Below are 22,095 nucleotides of genomic sequence, written 5' to 3'. Positions count from 1 at the left end.
TGCTGAACCCATGATGGTTTGACTCTCCCTTTAAGCTAAACGAATCAAATTCTTGTCTTTGCAAAATGACAAAAGATCACCCCATGACAGAGCTTGGAAAAACAACTAAACTGAGCCTGCAATGCTTTGTCCCACCACTTACAGACTGGCCTATCTCCTCTTACTCCCAGTACAATTGTAGAAAGGGGAAATTTCTTACTCTCTAGAAATGAGAAGGAATAGGTGCTTTGCAGATTCCAGTTTGCCATCTCCAGCATTGTGCCAACTTTTCACTTTCAAGAGTGCAAATAAATGAGCTACACTTATGATGTGTATTTAAATTCCAATTATCATACAATTAAGCTACAACTCTGGTTCTCAAGAAACAATATGCTCTTACAGCATAAAAAAAATCAGCAAAATTACTGAGATTGTTTCTTAGAGACACAAACCATTTTCATTTCTTACTGCTTGCCACAGGGATATTGCTTCACATCCAGAGGATGCCTCTCTCTATATATGTGAGTTCTGGTACCACCCTTCCTAAAATAGCTTTCAAAGCATTTTTAAAACTAATCTTGTGGAACCTCTCTCCCCTTCTTCCCCCTATCCCCCCTGAATTAATCTGATAGAGCTTTCATAAATAAACACAGTCTCTCCTTCCCAGTGGGGAAGGGAACAGTCACATACTTCAGAAACCATGGATTTTAGTAAACGGAGTTTAAAGAAGGAGAACTTATCTTTAAATATTTGAAAATAATTGTCAGTCTCCTCCGCCTTAAACCCAGACAACCAAATATCCTGTCATTGTCTTTATCTGGTATTTTTAGATTCAGTCTTAAGTCCAGCTCCTCTCTCAACTCAAAGGCAAGTCCTAGCAACATTTCCTCTTGTCAGGATATGGCTTTGTAAAACTGATCCCTTGATTTGAATAAGGCTCAATTCATTGATGTAAATGTAGATTGCAAAAAAGTGCCAAAGCCTTAAGGACCTTCCCCTTCTTATTCTCCAATCCAAGAAAGCCCACTGCTGCTGCAGCTTCAAAGTAGCTGACATGCAGCCCAGAGATCAGGCAAGCATTTCCAAGCTTATTATAGGCTGGTTTTCCAGGAGTCTCCCTCTCTCTACATGTTATTCAGCGGACATGCAAATGAAGTATTGTCCAATTTGTTCCCGAGTTTCTCACAGAAATGCAGAAGCAGTGCTCTCCTTTGTACTCTCCTAAACTGCCCTACTGGCCTGGCTCACAAATTTCTGCAGTCTCTAGATGTGTTTCTGTGTTTAAACTGAGTGAAATACACAAACTCTATTTCTTGAGTGATGAAACTCACACAAGGTTTACTAGCACCACATAAAATAAAAGCTCTACAAAGAAATCTCACTACATCACTACAGTTTAAAAAGATTAATTATACAGACACAGAACTAGAAAGAGAGCTCCTCCCTCCACTCTCTCTCCTGCTGCCTTCTACACACCTACCAAGGGCATTATTACAGAGTTGCTCTAGATAAACAGGTTTAAAAAGCAGCTATAGATTTTGGGTGCACAGGTAAGTACACCGAGAAATCTTAAAATATTCCAGATGACAAGGAAGTTGCTTTTGAAACTGGACCACCTGAAACTGAGGTATCACAACTGCCCCCAAATAATTTCATTATATTTGGGCAGTAACAATTTTCAGCATGCCTGATGGCTGTATGATTTATTGCCAGTGATGAGCATAAAGCATAGTCACAGCATGACTACTCTGTAGCTGGAAAATTATTTCCACAACTGCGTTGAAAAGTGAAACCCAGATTTCAATTCTGAGAAAAAAACGCCACAACCTCCCATGTCAAAGTAACCTGTAAGGTCTCAACACTTTCTAGATTTAACAGGTTCCAAATTGGGCTCAGATATGAAACTGCCAAATGACAAAGTTTTCTTTGCTTAGTCATTCATTTACAAGATTTGGTGAAATTTCTCACTATCAATTTCAAATCATCTAATTTTGTGAATCCTTTCTAAACTTAGATGTTAACATATTTTCATTATAGCATAAAGAACAAAAGAAAGGCCCATTCTTTCTGAGACTTGCTGTTAGTTTAAAGCAGCATTAAATGGAATTATTAAGCTGTATTACCCACCACCATTTGTGTTTGAGCTGATGATGTTATTTACACTTCTCATTTAGTTCTGGAGAAAGAACCTTCACCAATCAACCATTTTCTTTCTTCCTTCTGTGTTTTTTTCCATAAGGGTATTTTCTTCATCTTTTTTTCCTTTTCTTCCTTTGCAGATACCTGTCACATTGCTCCTTCCTGTTTCCTCTGACAAATCATTTTATCCTCTTATCACTGACAACAAGAGATAGACAACAAGGTCTTGTTCAAACAGTGTAACTGCTGAACAAGCATCAGTAAGTTGGCATCATTTCAGAAAGTATAGGGACCAGAAGTTTTCATAATTGTTTATTAACTAAGAAAAAAAAAAAAAAAAATAGTTGGAGGACATGCAGCTCCCTCAAAGCCACTGCTGTGGTAGCACCTTTCTTTTTTTAAAGGCATGTGCGATAGCTTCCAAAAACTGAAAATAAAAACTTCTCCACCATAAAACCGATTGTCTAAATAAAGAAATAGATTAAAAAAATGCTTCTCCTGAAATCCTTTTTCTCCCACAAACATGCTACTACCAAATCAGACCCACTCCGTACATCTCATACAGCTCTCCTGACAGATTTTGCTACTGTCTTAAAAGGGAGACCAAGCAGCCCTCAAGAGGCATGGATATTGCAGTAATGGAGAAAGCTCAAATACAATGATGATACAGTATCAATAATACAAGGTCCCATAGGGCAGATCACCGAAAAATAAATTTCAGCTCAACCAACCAAGGAAAATCAATCCACATTGCTAAGGTAGTTTGTACATCAACAGGAGTCTCTCTGTACGAGCTGTTATTCCACACTGTTGTGCTCATCACTAGCAAGAAATTAACCTTTGTCCTGTGCACTCCATCAAAGGAAACGAGTGTGCTTCACAAGGCAGAGTGCAGCAACCACTAAATAAGCATGGAAATGACACGGGGTTCAGGATAGGTTGAGTTTTACAGCATTATGCTTGTGACACCACACATGAATACAGCAAGTTACACAGCCACAAAAAGTGCAAAGCATACATCTTTGCATGAAGCCACAGCAAACTTAATTTTGTCTCAGGCCCTTACAAATTGTTATGGAATGTGGATAAAAAGGCAACCAAGAGCCAGTTTGATGGCAGGTTCACAGCCTGCAGCAATGCTTTGGTCAGCCAGTATCCTAAAAACAAAGCACAGATACAATTAAGGGTCTGCCTCTTCTAGTAATCTTGGAGACTGTTTACTCAGCAACACCAACACATCAAAGGAAAGGATGCCAGTGTGCGAGGACAGGTCTGTTTAACTCCAAGCAAGGTTTGTTTATTGCTAATAGTCTTCCTGCTTAAGATAGACCTCAAAACACATAGAAAAGCCTTGAAGGGCCTGGACACCTCATGTTAAATCACAGGTAAAAAATGTTTCTATGAGAACTGACTGAGCAGATTGCCACAAAGAATTTCAGAGCTGTGCCACAGATCACAGCAAGGGCAGAGCAGGTGTATGTATGTGTGAACAGTAGTGGTGTGAGGGCAAACACTGATAGAGTATTAACTATGGCACAGATCACTCTGGAATGATACATGCAGGAACATAAAGCCCTTTTCATGTTACCCTGTTCTGCCCCAAGCATGGCAAGTTAGATTTCCCCCACTTAAGTGCACCCTTGCACACTACCACTCAAATTCCCCCCTCCACCCACACTCCGAAACACTTCTAAGTTTGTACCAAATGTCCACCCATCTTTTCTCATTTGATTCCCTGCCTCCTGTTTCCATTATACAACGTTCCTGCTCCCCCAAGATAATCACAGTTCTAGCACCTCCTTGCTCAGTAAGGTTGTACATCCTCAACTCTTCCCTCACCATCCAGTCGTCCTGTCTCTGGAGGATCTTGTCCAGGTGGGCAATCTACACTTGTATGAGACCTCATGAAATTCACCCATTTCTGTTAGAATTTGGGAAAACTATAATGTGTATCCTCCCCCAGGCAGCAGCATGCAAACCCACAAACCTTCTATCTCTGGTCACGCTCACAGTTTCACCTAAAAAGCTACAAAATTGTCATCAATACAGCCAACATATGGGCAAGGTTACCTGACAAATAAGGAATAAAGGTATTTTGGAGGCCCTTGGTGGAATCATTCAGATATAGTGCTTTCACCTGCTCTGTGTGAGAATTTTCAAGCTACATGACACTTACTACTTTGATATCAAAGGTCTATCTTTTATCCTGGCCGCTCATGGTAATCATTTACCTTTATCTGAAGGAAGTTCCCAATTTCATTGACACACCTTATAAAATTCATCCCTTCCACTTGCTCCTCAATTAGTACTAAAAGTAATCAAATGCATTTGTGACTTTTCAAGATACAAACCAAATTCTTTGGACAAACTTCTTAACTCCCATATATTTAGACACAATTCATCTCAAGCATAAGGACTGTTACTAGCAGATGTAGTCTGTGTTGGTTTTTCACATTTCAGAAGCAAAATAGGGATCTGTTGAAATAAGAAGTGGATTTCATCTTCATCCCTGACAAGCAAATCATGAAACACAAAAGCACTCTTCCAGGCCAAGAAGGGAATAGGAAAAAATGCCAGTGATACTAAAGAAAACAGGCTTTCTCACAGAATTCTCAATCCATTTTGGATGACCATGCTCACAGAGGCCATTTGGATACAGTACAGAGAATCTGTATAATCACTGAGACAGACAAGGCCAGCAGAACACTTTATGAGGGACCTCAGAAAAAAGTACAGATGTGGTTGCAAGCTGAGATGGGAAACTGTAAAGTGTCTGTCATCATGGAGAGGAAGGATGTGCTGGTGACTGATGTCACTAAAGAGATTTGGGGTGGGAGAAGAAGATAAAAAACAGTCTTAGAGGGAGCAGATGAGGATACAAAGTGATGCATCCGTTGTGGGACAAAGGTTGGGCTGAACATGGCCAGAGCTGGGATGTAGGAGAGCAGGATAATTTGAATTTTAGTATGTGAGCTTAGGTAATGAAGGTACTACTGACAACAGCCACAGTGAAAAGAAAATAAAAGCTTTAAAATAAAGGCTTCATAATTTTTCAATTTCAAATTTCAAGACTTTCATATGGACCACACTGAATTGGTAACAAAAATGTAAACAAGAGGAAACACTTGAAAGTCACATATTCAAGCAAGTTAATAACTTCAGCAGACTACCAGCCACTAGCTTCAGGTATTTCTGAACAGCTAATGATGTAAATTTACTTATGTTTGTAAAGAATTTGAAATTCAATGACACTCCATCAGCAAATTAAAAAGTGTTTTCCAAGGGCACTGACTGCACTGTGGTCTGATGAGAACTAGGGAGCAGGTGTTACTTTCAGTGCCCTAATCACCACACACATGAGCAGAAGCGAGCTCTCTATTTTGGAGAAAATGTATGCACCTCCCCAGCTACACAGGGACAAAAGCTTGCCTTGTAAAACATGGATGACTGTAGTAGCTTGACTACAGTGCAGATTCAGCTATCCAGCAGGAGCAGGTATTTTGTGCAGATTCAGCTATCCAGCAGGAGCAGGTATTTTGTAACATGAATACCACAGCCTAGGTTTAGGCTGGCATCACGTGGCATACTCTCTCCTCCACACTTCACCAGACCAGCAGGTACATCTCAACGTACATACACACATCCTTCCAAAGCCAAGATGATGAGCTTGGAAACAGAGGTGTTTCCAACGAAATCCTTATAAAGCTTTCAGGATTTTTGCTAGCATTCAAACACTTTATGAGCAGAATGCTATTTCACACTTCCCTCTGCTGCTAAAACCCTGGCATCCCATTCCTAAACAGTGTGACTGTCTTCTAAATAAGACACGCTGTCCTCAGAGTAGGACACTTCCCTGGAGAAGAACCCAGCAACTGAAAACTGGAAAAATCGTAACAAACACTCCTTCATGTGCACTAGATCCCCAGGCAATTCACTCTAGCTAAATCTGGCATGGCAACAGGAGAGAGGGGCTTGGATTGTTATGATAAAATTATCTTCTGTCTAGTTGTCTGCTCCTCTCCCATCCTGCTGGCTACTGTGGCACTTACTGCAATAAAAAAAGCTGTTTTCCAAGCAGTATTGTTGTAGTTGGATGGGCTGATTTCTTCACAGATCCAGACAGATGCAAGCAGCTTCACAGTGAGAAGATCAATATTCAATGGGTACTATGCTTTTACTTCTGGCAGGTCTACAAAGCAAGAATCTTGTCACAGTTCACATTATTCTGAGTCTTTTAAGTTCCTTACAATGTTTGGGATGCTTATGCAATTAAGTTTCATAAATATAAGATTTATTTTGTGATTCAAGATTAAGATTTGGGAATTAGCATTTATTCTAAGTAAGAATTTCCAGTGCTAGACATGAAATCATCTAAGGCCAAATGGAATGTTCAGATGTCACAGTAACACACAGTGTTGTAAAATCTAAGCTTATCAATTTCCTGATGGAAACTTACTGACCCTGATAAATGGAGGCAGGTATCTGGTACAGAATTAATGACTGGATCTATCAAACAAAAATTCCTGAAACATTCCTAGAGCACCCAGCTGCTAAAATTTGTTTGTAACACAATGAAGTAACACCTAACTTTCATATAACAAAAGTAAAAATGACAGAAATAGGCACCTATAGTACTAAAGACAAGTATCCCAAACAGGTAACTTCTCTAGTTAGTAATATGACTAGTGACATATACAGTGGACAAGGATTTAACACACTGAAGGAAGTACCACAAAAATCTCAGCATTGAAGGCCTAATCCAACAGGAGGGAACAGTGTTGGGGTTTAAATAGCAACACTTGTACTGTCATGCATAGTAGAGGGGTTAGATTTTCTAAACTTTTTCCAGGATGCTGGGATACAGTAACACAAAAAAAACTGTTTCAAACAGCTAGGTTTTTTTTTTTTTTTTTTTTTTACATTAAGAGTACAATGCTTGAGAAGGTAAATGCACAAGATATTAAAAAAATACCAGTGTCAGCTTGTTGTAATTTTCTTCAGGAAAAAATCCCGCAAATTAATATACAGTCGGACTATGTGTTCACCACTTTGGATTCTAAATATTTAATGGTTAGCGTCTTTCTGCCATACAACTGTTACATGCACATTCCAAAAATTACTGCCAATTTATTAACTTTTACTCCTGAAATTTAGAAATGAGGTAATGTATGGGGATATAAAGGACATGTCTCAATGCAATGATTCACCTTATTTTAGAGCAAGGCCTCATTTTTGTGGCTTACAAAGCAATGGTTTTTAAAGCCCCTACACAGGATAGGCTATATTTCTAAAGCATCATAGGAAAAGTGGTAATATTCAACAACAGAGACAGAGTCTTGAAAAATCACGGACTAACCCAACATTTTCTTAACATTAATTTTATAAAATACCTTACATGAACAGATAAAGAACTTGAGCATACATAATAACCAAAATTTAAAAAGAATGTTGAATAAAATATAAATTAATTGAACACATCACTAAATTTGCCACGTTAGACAAGTTTATAAAAGGCATTTTCAGATAAAATAGTTATTTGAAAGAAAATCCTTCAAAATGGAAATTGCTGAAGTCCTTTTTCAAGAAGTCACTCCTAAAAGCCCTAAATTCCAGGTCATCAGGTAGCACCTGAATTTGCTTTGAATACGGTGTTCATTTGCTTCAAACATTTGTCAACATTTAAGACACAAATTTAAATGCTCTCAGGTCAGAGTTGTCAGTGCAAAGTAAAGCTTCAAGCTGAAAACGAGAGAAATATGACAGAAGAAATGATCCTGGTACAAAACTTCCTAAATTCACATTATAAAAAAGCTGTGCCAGATGCACTCTTGAGATACTGGACATTAACAAATGTTACCAGTGGCCATTTTAGGGTTCCAGACAAGCCATTAACATGGCTAATTATATTAATTTCCTTTATCTTTATCACCATTTAAATTTTTCCTATACATAGCCTCTGGAAAAGATCTGTGCTGCTGCTGTCCACTTGCTCTGCTCAACTTCTGATTCAGCCAATTTGCTCAAAATGCAGTAACTTAGCCAAAAGGAGAGAAGAGGTGAGGCCAACAGACATCACAAGGATGGTCTAAAGACTGCAGTGTTGGAACAAATACAATAGCACATGTTTCTGAGTTTAACCAACTTTGTTCACCCAAGCACTCTCCTTCAAGTCAATCTTCCTTAAAATTATGTAAGTGCATAACACACTGCCAGGCTCAAACCTTTAAGCTTTCAAAGGTTAAAAATACATTTAGAGAACTATGTCTTTAGAGAACTAGACTGCAGCCAGATTAATTTATATTAAGCCTATTAATTCCTGCAGAGTAAACATCAACACTCTAGTAAAGCAATTTTGATGTTTGACTTTAAAACTACTAACCAAAACAGGTTTGAAACAGTCTGCACATTCCACTATTTAGAAGTGCTATTAGCACACTCATTTAAGATTAATGGAACTCTTTTCAAGTTACCACTCAGAATATTGCTCATTAAGTTTGGCTTTCTAACACAAAACAAAAAAAAGGTGTCACTGGTGGTCACAACCAAAAAGGAGAAGGAAAACTTTAAAAACCTTAATCTATCAGGCAGCAGTTCCAGCCTCTAATTGAAATATAAGGATGTAATTTATACTAAGCTGCTGCATAAAAAAGAGAAAATTAGTTCTTCATTACAGTTCAAAATTTCAAAACTCAATCTGCAGATTGTTTGTTCATCCTTGTAAAGTGGTTTTTTTTTTTTTTTCCACTGTCATCATTGCTATGCTGGCAGTTATGCTAGAACCTCATTTCAGTAATTCCAGTACAGCCAGAGTGTATAATTTAATAGCATGAATCATTTTGAATTTATAGCTAGCTAAAATGCTACAGGGATGTTGCAAACAAACCAAATGAACTAGAGTGTTCAATACTACACAAAACTTTCTCCCAAAACAGAGGAAAGAGATTAACTTGAACCAAAACCACAGAACGTAACTTACACCAAAATTTTTCCTAAACCGTACTCGAGGAATGAACAATTAAAGGAAGATGCAAATGTCTTTTCCTGGAATATAAACTCAGAATTGTTTGCTTAAATCAAAATGGAGCAGCAGCTCTTCCCTATACCCCGTATTCTCCTGATCATCTTTTATCACTGAAGCAGATTAACGATATCCACACTATGCTTTGTGATGCTACAAAATAATTTAATTAGTTTTAAGAATAAGATTTTTGATGAAACAACAGGACTTTGAGATAACACAGTAATTTCCAATGGGTGTTCTCAGTTATCTCAAATCCTGCAGTTCAGCCACATGCTGTCTTTAAAAACATCTTTGCAACAAATGCACTGGGCTGATGAGATCTGATCCAGTAAGTGATACAAATTTTAGCACTTGCTCAGAGTGAAAGAGAACACTAATAGCTGAAAGAGAATAATGAATATATACTTCACACCCAGCCTGGCACACTGAAAATTTTCATGTACTCGTCACATCTCAAGATGAGAAAAATATTCTAACTACCACAAGGTTTTTTTTTTTCAATAGTATTAGAAGAAAAGATTTCCAAGTTTCCTAAAAAAACAGTAAAGCAGCAATCTTAAGAATTGTTCTGAAAATATCTGGACTCAGCTTTGAAGGTACTCAGAACAGAGTTGTCGTCTCTCTCTTTTTTAAAATCAGGAAGATTTTTAAATTGGCTTGCATCAACTTGGGCTCAAAAATAAAATGTCAAAGTTTGGAGTATCACTAACCAAGTAAAGCAAAAATGTATTTCCAACTAAGCAGCTGGAAAGTGAGTGGATGAATTTGGGTGTTAAACACATCCTTGAGGAATATGAAGTGTACAGGGGAGGGAGGAGGTTACTGAAGAACTTTGCAAAAAATATTGCTACAGTAGCATTAGGAATTAACAGTGCATCAAAGATTTAAAGTTTCCAAGTTAATACAAACTGATCCAAGCCACAATGAACCACAGGATAATCACTCAAACAAAACATTAACCGCATTCTACTTTACTGAAGCTAGAACTGGAATTTACCTGAATACCTTTAATATCATTGAAAAAGATTCGTTTTAGTCTTGCCATGAAGAACTGGTGCCATTAGCATGTAATCAAAACACAGTATTATTATGTGCATTTGGCTTTTTTTCAACATCTGCAATCAAATACTCAAACTGGAAAGAGATTTTTTTACATGTGAGAACTCAGTATCACTGTTGCACGAAGTGTTTTATTTGTTGGTTGGATTTTTTTGTGGAAACTGTATATAAAAGACCTTGAGGACTACAGGTCATGGAATTCTTGTCAAACAGAAAGCTGCCCAACATTACTGTCAAAATACCTTTAAAAAGGCAGTTCACAGAATAATGTATTTTACATTCAGATATCTCCTCTCTCAAAAGCAAAGGAATCTCAGAAGAAAAAAAAAATCAGTAGTGAAGGCCACATACTTTTTGCATTTGATGAGCTGAAATGCAAAAAACAATTAAAGCATCTTGTAAAAGAAAAAAAAAGACCAAAAAACACAGAAATTCTGGAAAGTGATGATTTAGTTGATGGAGTGGTCAGCATGGAAACTGTTGGGAATGCTACAGCAGAACTGACCACAGGTACAAGGGAATATGAACAGGACGTAGTACAGGCACAAACTAGAAAACTGTAACTTGCCAACTTGTAAACAAGAAAAAGCACTTCACAGATTAAAAGTTCTAGGGAAGTAAACTTTTTTAAATTACTTTGTAAGTTCAACCCTGATTTAAAAAAGTATGGCTAGCAAAAATACATAAGCCTCAGCATATTTATAAGTCTTGATCAGAGCAGCCAGGAGCCTTTGATAAACGGCTGGAAACAAACACCCTTCTAGTAAGGATGGAAGAAAAATATTCTGTTCTGTTCTTCCTCTCATTGCCCAATCCACATGTGTATCTGTAGAATTCATACACTCCAAGAAAATCTTGACGCTGCTATAGATTGAGACGTGGGGAGACTGGTGGAGGAAAACAGACAAACTCTCTTAAAATGCTGCGGGCCACGTCAACGTTATTCTGGGCAATTTCCAGTGCCCTCTTGACTTCTTCAAAGGAATAGCCCTCTCCCATAAGTTTTGCAATTTTTGCATCCACATTTTCCATGGAACTGTCAGAGCTGTATGCTTTCCTGTGATGTATTTCTGGTGCAGTTCTCCGAGGAAGTGGTTTAGGGGGTCTGGCTGGTGCTTGCGAACCATCTGTTTCAAATAAAAGGGATAAAAATCATTATAAATTGGCCTGAGACACTGTTATAGGTTGGTCAAACCTCATGAAACTGTTTAAAAAATAAAATTCTAAAGGAACATGAAAAAATATTTTAGTTAACCAATATATCTCATTTTAAAATTTTGACAGAAGCTTAAGTCCTCAAGAACATCCAAAATGGAAATAAAGTAGCAATATACTATTTTAATAACATGATAGGAACATGCAATTTACAATCTGGATTATCTGAAGTTGGAAGAAAAATAAAGTATGCTGCAACAGCAAAGACAGTAGAAATAGCCAGTCAAACTTTTAAAGGTTCTCCACTCTCAACCCACAGTTTGAGAACTTCTTATTTTAAAAAAAACCCGCCCAAAACAACAAAACGAACTAACAAAAAACCCACAAACAAACAAAAAACCCCAAACAAGTTCCCCCCCTACAAAAACAAATAACTAAGCAAAACCCAAACACAAATGTGATCACAGCTTTATCAAGAACCATAAGTTGTGTAGAAGAGGAATCCAGACAAATACGCCTGAGGGAGAAAAATCCTTAATTTATGGGTCCATCTTGCAGATTCTGTTCAGTCAATTGCTATTCATTTCATGCACAGCAGCTACACATAAGCACATACATAAGTGGTTTCTCAAAAAGACGTCTAGTCCAACTATTCCCACGATGAAAACAGAACACGCTCCTTCCTCTCCAGTCCCCCTTTAGAAACATCTCCTGGCTCCTTATCCTCTATGGAAAGGTCACCTTCACAGTTAATGCTGGTGGCAAAGAATCAGGATGGGCTGGTGAAGAAAAGCTAATATTCAAACTTGCTAATCTCCGAGTCAAGAGTTTCGTGCTTAAGTAAACTTAGTGCTTTACTGAAACCTCTTTATCCTCACTGATTCCACAATAAGAAGCTTAAATACAAGTAGGCATAGCGCAGAAAACACTTTTAAGAGCAAAGTATTTAAAAAATTAAAAAGTCTTTAATCCCTCAAAAAGGGTTCTAACAAGTCCTATCAACAGTGACTTTGATAGATAAATTAGAGGAATTTCTGGCTGTGATACTTCCTGTTTACTTACACTGAGAGCAGTGGCATTTTCCAGTGTTAAGTACTTCAGAGGCAGTTCTCTAGGCATGGAAGACATGTTGTAACCTTATCATAACCACTGGATAGAGAACTATAATTCAAACCAAGTGCATGAAACACTTCAGATAAATGAAAGCAGTTCACACTAGAGCATGTCTAATGCAGGTGTATTTTTCTTTCAGTTAGTTTTTCCATCAATTCGGATGAGTGTTACTATGAAATTTAATTTCACTTCTTAATTCAGAGAGTTAATAGTACCTTTAGCAGAATGGTGATATTCATATAATAAAGGGATGAAAGACATTTGATTAAAGATTTACAGTAAGGGGCTAAGACCTACAGGTAGTAAGAGCTACTTCATATTTGTTTTGATTTTTTTCCTCTCTGAAAATAAAAAGAATTATGTAAATGATAAACATTCTAATAAACACACCTGAAGCAGATCCAAACCTCCTATGAAGGTATGGAAGATCCATTAAACACTTCTCTGAGAAATTAACTATAGCTCAGGAAATGCGGTTATCACTAAAAACTGAATCAGAAACAAGCTCGAATTTCTCACTTCACTTATTTTAGAAAAGACTGTAAAAGAATAATATGCTTTATCTTTAGAATAATAGCACATCATGTTAAAACCAATCACTTTGCTTTCACAAACATTCAATCTGTTTTAATATGTACATTCCATTACGGACTTCATTTCTATACAGTATGAAGCAAAATTAATTTACAAACTTTACATTTTCCCCTGGGCTTGAAGTACAGAAGAAACTCCTTATGCATAAATCAGATCCCGTGCTTGTGTTACATGAGGATATTTTTGCTTGCCTCAGTCTAATACAGGCTTAAAACTAAAGCTATTTCTTGTTTAAAACCTTCACTTCGCTGAAGCTTTCAAACAAATTTTATTAAGCAATCACATCATTTAGAAAAGTCATTTTTAATTCTGTCAGCAGATTTGAAGCACAGGCATTTTATTCTCACTACAGTGACATCTCTCTATAGCACAGATACTTTGAGATCTTCAGCACTCTCAATTTCCATTATTATTTTTTTAAACGCTGACATCTCTTTCAGTATCTTCACATCCATATAAAATTTCAGCTAAAGCTGGGTATCATATTGGATCCTGAGCTTAAAGATACTAAGCCTCAGCTGCATGTCCATCTGGACACTCAGATAGAGGTATTAAGCAGGACTTTTCTTCCCAACCTCCCATCATCTCTGATGTTTCAGCCACCACAGATGTCTAACTAAAAATTCAAATAGATTTTCTAACCGTGCAATTCAATTAACAGTTTTCACCACGAGCAGCTTCCTCCACCACTCACATTTCTGTAATTCAGCACTAGACTGAACCCTTAGGTAAGGGGTTAGTATAAAGGCAGACACAGGCTCATTTAGTAAGTGTTTAAAGCATGGAAGCAGAGGTGAGAGCTCTATGGCACACTGGGAGGAGGCTATTTGTAACAATGCCAACTGTCTGTTCCTCTCTGCTGTGAAATGCCCTTCTTTTCTTCCCTCACTGCTTCTCCTGGATGTGCCTTGGTCTTTCACTGACAGACTGAGGAGCATCAGAGAAGCAGGTGACAAAGGCTTGCTGTGCAAGGCCCTCTGTGGAACAGTGGCAAGCAGCTACACCTAACCTAACTGGGGTACAGGAACAAAGCACACCCAGGGGACACGTGCTCTAAGGAACTCAGAGAGCAGGGAGAAGGCAAGGGAAGGACTCACTGCACACACTGTTCCATCAAGCTGTTAGACACCACCTTCATATTTTACAATACTGTGGATTACATTATTTCCCCTAGTGTTAACTAAATACACCCTGGAATAATAGTCTTGTATAAAGGAATCCAAATTTGCAAGTGTTTTCATAAGGCCAACTGAGTGAATGAATAGGCAGCAGGCAAATATACTTAACCAACCATTTGAATCTGTATCTTACAGAATAGCTAAGTTCAGCGAAACACAGCAGACATCTATTAGAGGTTTAATTTTCTTCTTCCTTTCCCTCTTATCATTGGCTGTGCTTAGGTAAAATATTCTGACTACTAGCAATATCACAGAATCATAGAATGGTTTGGGTTGGAAGGAACCTTACAGATCATCTAATTCCAACTCCCCTGCCATGGGCAGGGACACCTTCCATTAGACCAGACTGCTCAGAGCTCCATCCAGCCTGGGCTTGAACATTTCCAGGGATGAGGCATCCACAACTTCCCTGGACAACCTGTTTCAGAGCCTCACCACCCTCACAGTAAAGAGCTTCTTCCTGATACCTCATCTAATCTCTTTCAGTTTGAAGCCATTCCCCCTTGTCCTGTCACTACCTGCTCTTGTAAAAAGTCCCTCTTCTGCTTTGTTTTAGGCTCCCTTCACGTACTGGAAGGCCACAATTAGGTCACCCCAAAGCCTTCCCTTCTCCAGGCTGAACAATCCCAACTTGTCTCAGCCTTTTCTCATAGGAGAGGTGCTCCATCCTTCTAATCACCGGGCTGGTCTTCTCTGGACTCACTCCAGCAGGTCCATGTCTTATGCTGGAGGCGTTTCTCCAGGTGGGGTCTCATGACAGCAGAGCAGAGGGGCAGAATTCCCTCTCTTGCCCTGCTGGCCACACTGCTTGGGATGCAGCCCAGGACAAGTTTGGCTTTCTGGGCTCTGAGCACACGTTGGCAGCTCATGTCCAGCCTCTCATCCACAGCACCCCCAAGTCCTATCTCCTCTTCTTGCTCTTTTTGTAACAATCATAAACAGTTGTATATAAGAAGCTTGAGAAACCATGCCTTTGGGGGAGTGGGTTGTATGGCTGAGTACTGTTTCTGAACTGTTCGATACTGGATACCTGAATTAGAATAAATTTCTCGGTACACATTAAGGATTCAGTTGAAGATCATGACAGCAATCTTAAAAACAGTGAAAGTGAAGCAGAGAAGTTAAAGCACTGCCCATGCTACTCTAGGGACCCAGTGGCTAAATTATAATTACATTTTAGAGCGAACTTCATTTCTTTCTCAGCTAGTTCAAAGAATCACCTTACAAAAGCAATGAAATGAAGAAGTTCTTAAGTGAGCTGATTAGTTCAGAATAAATGCAAAATCAAAGTTCTGAATACAGTTACACTCTCTACATTGTCTTTTTACATCACAGATGAAGGTGAACCAGTTCATCCTGAAGCTCATCAGCTCTGTCCTTTGGAATTACTGCCACTGTAAAAACAATTTTCCAATTAAGAGAATGACATGATCTATCACATAGTTTTCATCTAATTGAAATTAAATGGAATATCTTGCTGCATATCATGCTGATTTAGAATGATATTTATAGCAAAAGCTGACACGTGAGTGTTTTAGAAGATGGCTGTGGGAAACACAGATAGGAAAGTATTAAGTGACACCACAAATCTCCAAGTTCTTAACTAGCAAGTATTCTGCAGTTGATTTAGGAAAATTAAAAACTGTTCTACCCAAGAAGTGCAAAAATTGCAGGAAAACTCCATAGCTTTAAAAGTAGTTACATCACTGTCATAATTGGCAGTTTAAGAGACCTCAAAACACCCTGAATAAATTGAGTCAGTATTTTAGGACAAACAGATCCCTCACAATGCCACATATAAAGCATGTGTTATAAACTCCTTTCTTCCAACAATTGGAAACAAAAAGAGAAACAGCTATATTTGTAAAGATACTCTCCCAAAAGAGATAGTATTTACCAAAGGTATCACACTGATTCTCAATTATGCTATTCATTAAAAAATAAGTAAGCCTGAAGAGAGCTACTGAAATTTCCCATCATTTAAGCTGGAAAAATATATTCTTTTTTTCCCTACACCCCAACAGCATGAAACTCTGTATTCCTGAGAAGGAGAATGTAATTACTACTAAAAATATATCTTTTTTTCCACTTGGGAATGTTGCAATTGAACAACGGTGATTATAACACCTGAAAGACTAGAGAAAAGTCCCTTCTTTATGCATTAAGAAGTCTTTACACACAAATTTATCTTATCTGGAGAATGATTAATGGTACAAAACATCACTTGGCTTTTTCTCTGTGTGGTTTCTTCATACAGCAAAATAATGTGTCTGGGACAATCCCTCCCCTCCCCCATGTACTACGCACATCTAAAGAAAAGAACATTTTTCTAAAAACTGGTGAAAGTACTTTGAAATACAGGTAATACTGTTATTATTTTTATTCACTTGAGTAGATTTCCTTTAAAGTTTACTATTTTTGTTGCCTGAAAACCATAACCAAAATTTCTTTGGCAGAGGAATTGTTTCTACTGTACCTGTTCCAGAAGACCAAATTTTAAGTGGTTTTGATTCTTGCTGTTTTATTAAGAAACAAAGTTTCTTAGAAATTCAGACAGACATATCAGCAAAAAAGACTGAAAATAATAATACTTTAGAGAGTGAAGCTACTATTTTTTTGTTTAGGAGAAATGAAACAAAGATGGAAATCAGATGTTTGTGCTCCTTGCAGTCCTTCTGGTCTCTTGTGAGCTTGAAAGATGGCAGGAAAACCTCTGCCTTTCTCAAAAAGTAAGGAACACTAGAACTCACAAAAGCATTCATTTTGGCAGCTAGTAAAATTGATGCCATAGTATCTACACCTACAGACAAGTAGCCACTTCTACCCTGATTGCAGATCTTTAGTCTCTGTTATCCTTTGATGATTTCATACTTTTCTAAAGCAGTATTACCATTGTCATTTGCTGCACAGGATGACAAAAAACTCATTGGACTTTATGGATGAAAGTTATTTTCTTCATAAACTTGTAATTTTCTACAAGAACAGTTTTCTGCCTTACCTGAAGATGGAGGAAGTTGATCATAATCTTGAGATGTCCTATTTGTTTTGACATTTTCTGCAGGTGCTCTCCGAGCAGGTGGCAAAGGAACATGACCAGTTACTGGGTCAAAATGGGGATCTGTGATAACAGAACAAAAAATGTGTCTTAGAATAATTAGAATTATTATTGGAGGGAGGGCTGAAGCATAGAAGGTAGGATTAAAACAGCCTCCCATCACGCAGAGGAACCATGAATCCAGAGGTGTCCCCCCACAGCACATGCACGTACACCTCCAAATTCAGCATTCCTAGTACACGTTAAGTATGATTTGAAGTGACAAACACAAGAGCACAGCTTAAAGGCGGTCTGCCCTACACTGACCGTGGTCTCCTCTGTTCACATCCATGAGGTACTTTTCAACTACACAACCTTGACACTGCTGGGATTGTGCCTGGCAAAGCACAGGAGAAGTTGCAGTGACTGAAGCAGCACGATCAGAAACATCCCAGCTATTCAGTTTGCTTAGAGCTTCATTACACTTCTATGCTTTGCAGTTCACAAAGACTGCAGGTGATTTCATACTCATACAGTCCCAGCTATGGGTAAATATTACAGGGACAAAATTTTAAAAATGAGAGAAAAATAGTCCTGGTATATTGTGTCCTCCTTTTCTCTTTTCCTTGTCTACCAAAGATGCTGCTGAGCAAGTGTAACATCATTCTGGATCTGGCTTCTGCTCTGAACTCAGTGCTTGTAGAGTGTTTGTTTTGTATGTGAATGCAACTTTTTGCTGGTGTTGATGATGAGATTATTATTCTAATCTGACAGGCTCTGATGGATTGCTGAGAAATCACCCTCAAGACTTGTATGGAAACCAATCATCAAAAACTCATCATAAATCTTCTACAGCAGATTATGTGACAAGATGCAAAGTGAGTAATATGGCTTTAGAAATACCACATGAATAAAAAAAGACCAACTCACACAACCATGCATGCCTAAGTAGATGCATACACTTCTAAGATTAATGAGAACTGCTGCTGTATGATTGTATTCCCTATGCAAATATGAAGAACAATACATGGCTGCAGATACATATTCCAGATATTTATTTTAAAGCTATTAAATGTTTTTTAACACTATCAGTGACATTCTTAGATTATTTGGAAGTTACACTTAAAAATTTAAAACTCTGCATGTTTCTGGGAATTGGGCACAGACAGATGGAGCTTGTGTACATCTGTGCGTGAGGGCTCCTATTTTTCCTCTCCATTCCCATCAGACCTGAACAGTGCAGTGCGTGTTTCTGCATCAGATGATAAAATTGAGGCACCCATCCAGACTAGACTGCTGAAGATTACATTTTTTTATTTTGAAGCGTAGAAGATAAACTACACTGTATTTATGAACATCAACCTTTAAATTCTGTAATGTGCTAAGTCCTTTCACCTGGATGTGTTCAGAAATTTAGATGAGAAAGTAACACACTGAGTTGGATTTCCATTATAAAATACACACAGATTTGCAAATTACTCAATGTCAGGCCTTGACTAATAGCAAAACATAATAAAAACATTCCATAAAAGGTCACTGTCCCTTTCACCCCACAGTGAGTTCCACTCAAGCAGGTCAGCCAAACACCAGACAACCTGTGAGGCCATCATGCAGCTGCACATGACTGCTTGTCATCCACATTCTGGCCTTCCTGTGAAACTATCACCACAACACTTCATTTTATCCCCCTCCATAGAGCTTCTAAGAGAAACAGAGAGGGGAAAGACAACATCTAACCCCACCACAAGGCACATCATCCCTGAAAATATTCACAGCAAAGGTAAACTTAAGACACCAACATTCTTTGAAAGCTTCCACAGAGAAAAAAAAAAATCACTTCACAAACATGGCTTATAACCCACAAAAATCCTGTTGTAATCTGTAGCGTAATCAGCAAATGTATTCAACTTCATTAACCTGAAAATCAAACTCTTTTCAACTCAAAGACAAAAATAGTGAATTGTGAATACAGTTTTTATACCATTTACAAGCAAAATACCAGACTGAATGTGTCACAGTGATTTACAGGGAGAGATAGGTGAAAACCTGACTTAGCAAAAAGGTTATTTGCCTTAGTAAACAGGTTATGAACCCCAGGACCTAGCAATTGTGTTCATAATATAGTTTTGTAGCAGAATTCTTTTCCCTTACTTTCCAGATTCTTCTGCAGTTTCAACTTGAAAATAACCCCTATGAATTACATTTTACTGTTGAAAACAATGGAGTTGACAAAAAGATATACACTAATATTACAGATTACAACAGAAAACTAAAATGTACAAAATTTCTAGCTTGGTATGGAAATATTGACCTTATTTTATTACTTTGTGATAATGAAAAATGAAGTCTTTATCATCTGAGTAGCTTCACCTTCACCTTTAAAAAATTTGATTTTTTAGTATTTTGTATAACGAGTTCTTGAGACCTGATGACAACTTTATCACTGAACAGATAAACTTCTGAAGTAAAGGAAAATGAAATAAAATACATTGTTTCCTCTGTATTCCTACCAGAATGAAGGAATAGTTCATGCCCTGAAGAGGGTCGGCTCCCTGAGCCAGCAGGTTTTGTGTGCTCGATCATGCTGTGCCGGGCAGGTGGTGGTGGTGGTGGTGGGAGTGAGGGGGGTGAGTTATCAAATGCATCTTCACCTGCAGTTTAGAAATGAATTATTAGATGAGCAAAACTTCATTAAGAACTGCAGAATAAAGAATAAAGCTTATTAACTTTATTTTTCTCTGTCTGCTGAGGCCTTTACTCCTACAGTTGATCTAAGCAATTCAGTGACTCCAGTAATGAAACTGTAAACCTGACTGTTAATACCCACAGTCCTCTTCTAATACATGCTCTGAATGACCTTTTGCGGTGCTCAGTTTCTTTTCTGGGATGGAAGGAGAGATTGCTTTTAGTGACTCAATTGCCAAGAGTGTACTACAATGAAAGCTTCACTGAGTATCATGGTAGAGTAACAGCTGTATTTCAGTGGCTAAGCAAGAATATTTATATAAAAACACCAATGCTGACTACACTGAATCTACTACATTTGTCCTGTGTATTATCTCTATCTGCTGTTCAGAAGCTCTGACTCCAGACATAAACTGAATTTTCTAGAGCTTGGCAAAAGAATGCACCTCTTACACAAAGGTGGTGCAAGCAGGACTAGAGTTACCAAGCACCATGGTTTTTTAGGTGTTCTTTTGCCTTCATTTCTCCTGCATCTCAGGAATACTTCAGGGACCAGAGAGAGCATAGTGTTCAAATGTTCAAAAGGTTTTATGGAACTAGAAAATTGGATGCTGACACATACACACAGACACAACCATGCAGCTGAGTTTGTCAATGAAGGTGTGGGTGGTCCCCAAGCACAGCATCAATATATATGCAGAGATCACTGATTTTTGTGTAGGAGAACAGAACAGAAATCAGGGTTGGAAAAAAGAGCTTTTGGTGACTGAAGACAGCAGTGAATTTTAAACTGTACCTTGTTGGTGGAAAAAAAAGCCAGATATTAACTTATTGATTTAATTTAGTGGTTTGGATTTTTACTCAAATACCATCTTTTGGGCATTCTTCTTTTTATTTGACAAAATAAATTGAATTATTTAAGCTACAGGAGGAAAAATGCTCCACTACTGCATTAAATTGCAATGCTCAAACTTCTTAGTAAGGGACAATTAAAATTTATTTTAGGAAAAATGGTTTTTACTTTTCTGTATAGCTGGAATACTGATTTAGTATACCCTTTTGTCTGTCTCAAGTGAGGCCTTACAAACAGACTCCAAATGACACAAACATTGACTTACAGCTGTAATTTTTAGCTCATAGCCTGTTTGGTACTCCTAACATACTCAACACTGGCTGTTTTTCAGTAAACACGGCATTTAGTTCATCTGGGCAGTGTTAACCATTACATGTAATCAGCAAAAAGTCTGCAACCTAAAGGGGGCACCAGAAGATCATAATCGGAGGGTGTCCTGCTGAGCAAAGAGCTGTGTTTGGGGTTGTCTCTGGCAGGAGGCCGTGCAGGTGGCAAAGGTACCGGAACAGTAGGTGCATCATAGACATCTCCTGAATGACACAACCACAAGAGGTGAATGTTTTCCTGCTGCACCCCTAGGGCAGCACAGAGTAAATAATCTTGACGAACAGCGAAAAATAAAAACATACCTGACTCTGGATGTTTAGATTTCTTTATCTCAGAAGTAGCACTGTGTGTTCCATTTGCACATTGACCATTCTCACACACCCTGAAGACAGACATGAAGCAGGAAGCAATCAACCATTTAGCCAAGCATTAATTCCCTGAATGAGCAGTACCTGGCAGTTCACAACATGGAAACGAATGAAGGACAATAAGCAGCACCAATTTTAAAACTTACATTTTTTGATATTGAGAGCAGATACTGGTTAACCCTCACTAAAACTGTTTTGAAGGATTATACTGCTTTCTTGGTCATGTACTGATATGGCTTAAAAAAACAAAGGCTGCAATGCAAATTAGAGGAAGAACTAAGAGGAAGAACTAACATTAAACACAGTCCTCGCTTCAGAACTCAAGTCATTAGTTTATTCATCACATGTCACAGATTCAGTCCTAGTTCACTTTCCCAGATGCTGAATTTTCCCTAGCAGAAATAGGAAAAAAGGGAAATGTGGGTTTTGGTAATTATCCACACCAAAGCACACAGAAAAACCATTAAACAAAACGTAAGAACAACAAAAAAATCCAAACAGAACACCACAACGCCCCACTAATATTAATAAATTTCAACTCAACTTTGCAAACATTAAGAAAAAACCCAGTGAAAACCCCAAAACTGAAC

General features: G+C 38.0%; 1 protein-coding gene across 3 annotated transcripts in view; it reads right to left on the bottom strand.

Annotated features, from left to right (window-relative positions):
• Positions 1-6,423: 6,423 nt before the first annotated feature.
• Positions 6,424-22,095, bottom strand: part of CBLB (Cbl proto-oncogene B) — a 128,161-nt gene continuing 112,489 nt past the window's right edge. For 2 of the 3 annotated variants that reach the window (XM_048293782.1, XM_048293784.1), the window contains 5 exons: positions 21,440-21,519; positions 21,209-21,340; positions 19,783-19,923; positions 17,237-17,356; positions 6,424-11,325 (listed from right to left, as the gene is read on the bottom strand). In XM_048293782.1, coding sequence (XP_048149739.1) covers positions 11,063-11,325; positions 17,237-17,356; positions 19,783-19,923; positions 21,209-21,340; positions 21,440-21,519 — 736 coding nt within the window. In that variant the 3' untranslated portion in view covers positions 6,424-11,062. The remainder of the gene's footprint in view (positions 11,326-17,236; positions 17,357-19,782; positions 19,924-21,208; positions 21,341-21,439; positions 21,520-22,095) is intronic. The other variant, XM_048293783.1, reaches the window with a different exon arrangement.

Source organism: Corvus hawaiiensis, chromosome 2, assembly GCF_020740725.1.
Source record: "Corvus hawaiiensis isolate bCorHaw1 chromosome 2, bCorHaw1.pri.cur, whole genome shotgun sequence".
Classification (NCBI taxonomy): Eukaryota; Metazoa; Chordata; class Aves; order Passeriformes; family Corvidae; genus Corvus; species Corvus hawaiiensis.
This window is presented reverse-complemented; position numbering and strand designations above follow the sequence as displayed.